The sequence below is a fragment of the Ailuropoda melanoleuca genome, chromosome 1, assembly GCF_002007445.2.
Source record: "Ailuropoda melanoleuca isolate Jingjing chromosome 1, ASM200744v2, whole genome shotgun sequence".
NCBI classification, from domain to species: Eukaryota; Metazoa; Chordata; class Mammalia; order Carnivora; family Ursidae; genus Ailuropoda; species Ailuropoda melanoleuca.
Genome location: NC_048218.1, coordinates 8,628,843 through 8,630,970, shown reverse-complemented (window position 1 = coordinate 8,630,970; position 2,128 = coordinate 8,628,843). Strand labels below are relative to the sequence as shown.

Here is a 2,128-nt window from a genome sequence, read left to right as displayed (position 1 = left end):
ATATATATATATATACACACACACACACAGAGAATCATATAATGAATTGTCTTTTGTGAATGCCCTCTTTATTTCAGATAATGTTATCAAGGTTCATCCATGTTCAGCATGGACTTCATTTCTTTTTATACCATCTCTTTAACACATCACTTTTCCACTGCCCCTTTCCATGGCCATATTGCTAGGCATTTTGTCACTGCTCCCGAGATATGTAATTCCAAACCTGGAGAAAAAAATCATGCAACTCAGCCTGCCAAGATGATTTGTTTTTACCTGGCCCCACCAGAGTGACAGCCTCCCTACCCCAATGCAGTCTGATAACGTTCAAATGCATCAATAAACTGATCAGTCGTCTCTTGACTAATAAACACTTGTTAATAGTGGACTACACAAGTGACCAAAAATCTCCAGGTGGTCCCAAGGAGGACCTATAAGGAAAAGTGGCTCTCTACTCATGATGTCAGAGAGTGCCTCCTATCACTCTGCTTAGCATGTTCCTGTATAAGGCATGTTCTTTTCTTTATGGAACATCTGGACACTGCCCAGACCCATTAAGATCATCTCTCTGACATCCTCTGAGACATTGTGGAAAAGACAAGGTTCAAGATTGTATAATGTCCGTCACTTACAGAGGCAGTCTTCACTAACACCCAGCCAACTGGGAATTTGTCCCAAATGGACAAATAGTAGCAGTTTCAGTATTTATCATCCTCGTGCATGCCACGCTACATGAGTGGTGCATGTGTCTAGCATAATGAGCTTCGTAGCCCTTAAATCATGCAGCCCAGAACTGCAGCAGAAAAAGGGATAAAGAAAGGGGGGGTAATCAGAAGGGGGAATGAAGCATGAGAGACTATGGATGCTGGGAAACAAATTGAGGGCTTCAGAGAGGAGGGGGGTGGGGGAATGGGATAGACCGGTGATGGGTAGTAAGGAGGGCATGTATTGCATGGTGCACTGGGTGTTATACGCAACTAATGAATCATCGAACTTTACATTAAAAAAAACGAAAGAAAGAAACTTAATTTTAGCATCCACAAATAAACTTTTATTGGAACACAGACTCACACACAAAAAAGAAATTTATAAACGAGACCATCACAGAGGAGGAGCTGGTGGGGCTCATGAACAAGTTTGTGGAAGACACAAAGAAAGGAGTACAGCAGAAGGAGGGCTGGCCTGATATAAAAGCAGTCCCATATGCAGTGTCCAAGATGGGTGTCACGGTCCTGTCCAGAATCCATGCCAGGAACCTGAATGAGCAGAGGAGAGGGGACAAGATCCTCCTGAATGCCTGCTGCCCTGGGTGAGTGAGAACAGACATGGGTGGACCAACAGCCATCAAAAGCCCAGAAGAAGGAGCAGAGACCCCTGTCTACTTGGCCCTTTTGCCCTCGGATGCTGAGGGGCCACATGGGGAGTTTGTTATGGAGAAGAAAGTGGAACAATGGGGACTCCTCTATCAGTTCCCTTCATGGGTCCCATTCTGATCCCGTCATCATCTGACCAAAACAACTCTTACATTGTCAATAATATCAAAGAAAGAAAGAGAGAGAGAGAGAGAGAGAGAGAGAGAAAGAAAGAAAGAAAGAAAGAAAGAAAGAAAGAAAGAAAGAAAGAAAGAAAGAAAGAATCACTATCCCTATGGAGTAATCACATTGAATTGGTGACAAATTCTTTGAAGTGACTTCTAATCTCAACTCTGATATAGGAGCAGAAAAAGTACAATTGATGACATAATGAATGGAAATCATAGATGAATAAACAATCTACGTGTCCATGTGCACAGACGGCTCCATGCCAACCAGCCCAAAACTCTTAACAGACCCTTCATCATGTCAAGAGAAGGGACAGTTTAAATCAGGACTTGGTAAACACTAGTGAAAGATCCAGAGAGTAAGCGTTTTTGCCTTTGCAAGACCAGTGGCCTCTGTTGGACCTACTCAAATCTGCTGTCATAGCTTGAAAGTCACCACAGGCCATATATTAACTGTGAATGGGGCTGGATTCCACTGGCCAGCATACTTGATCAGCCTCTACAATGACACGGGCAAGCTCATGAAGGACAGACATCCTCTGTGGTCTCGTTAAATATCAAACTCACTGGGGGAAAAACAACTGCGAGGTG

General features: G+C 43.5%; 1 protein-coding gene across 1 annotated transcript in view; it reads left to right on the top strand.

Moving 5' to 3' along the window:
- Positions 1-1,446, top strand: part of LOC100482670 (carbonyl reductase [NADPH] 1-like) — an 8,614-nt gene extending 7,168 nt beyond the window's left edge. Inside the window, exon 4 of the mRNA XM_034655708.1 lies at positions 1,116-1,446. Within this exon, the coding sequence (XP_034511599.1) occupies positions 1,116-1,310 (195 nt within the window). The 3' untranslated portion in view covers positions 1,311-1,446. The remainder of the gene's footprint in view (positions 1-1,115) is intronic.
- Positions 1,447-2,128: the final 682 nt, after the last annotated feature.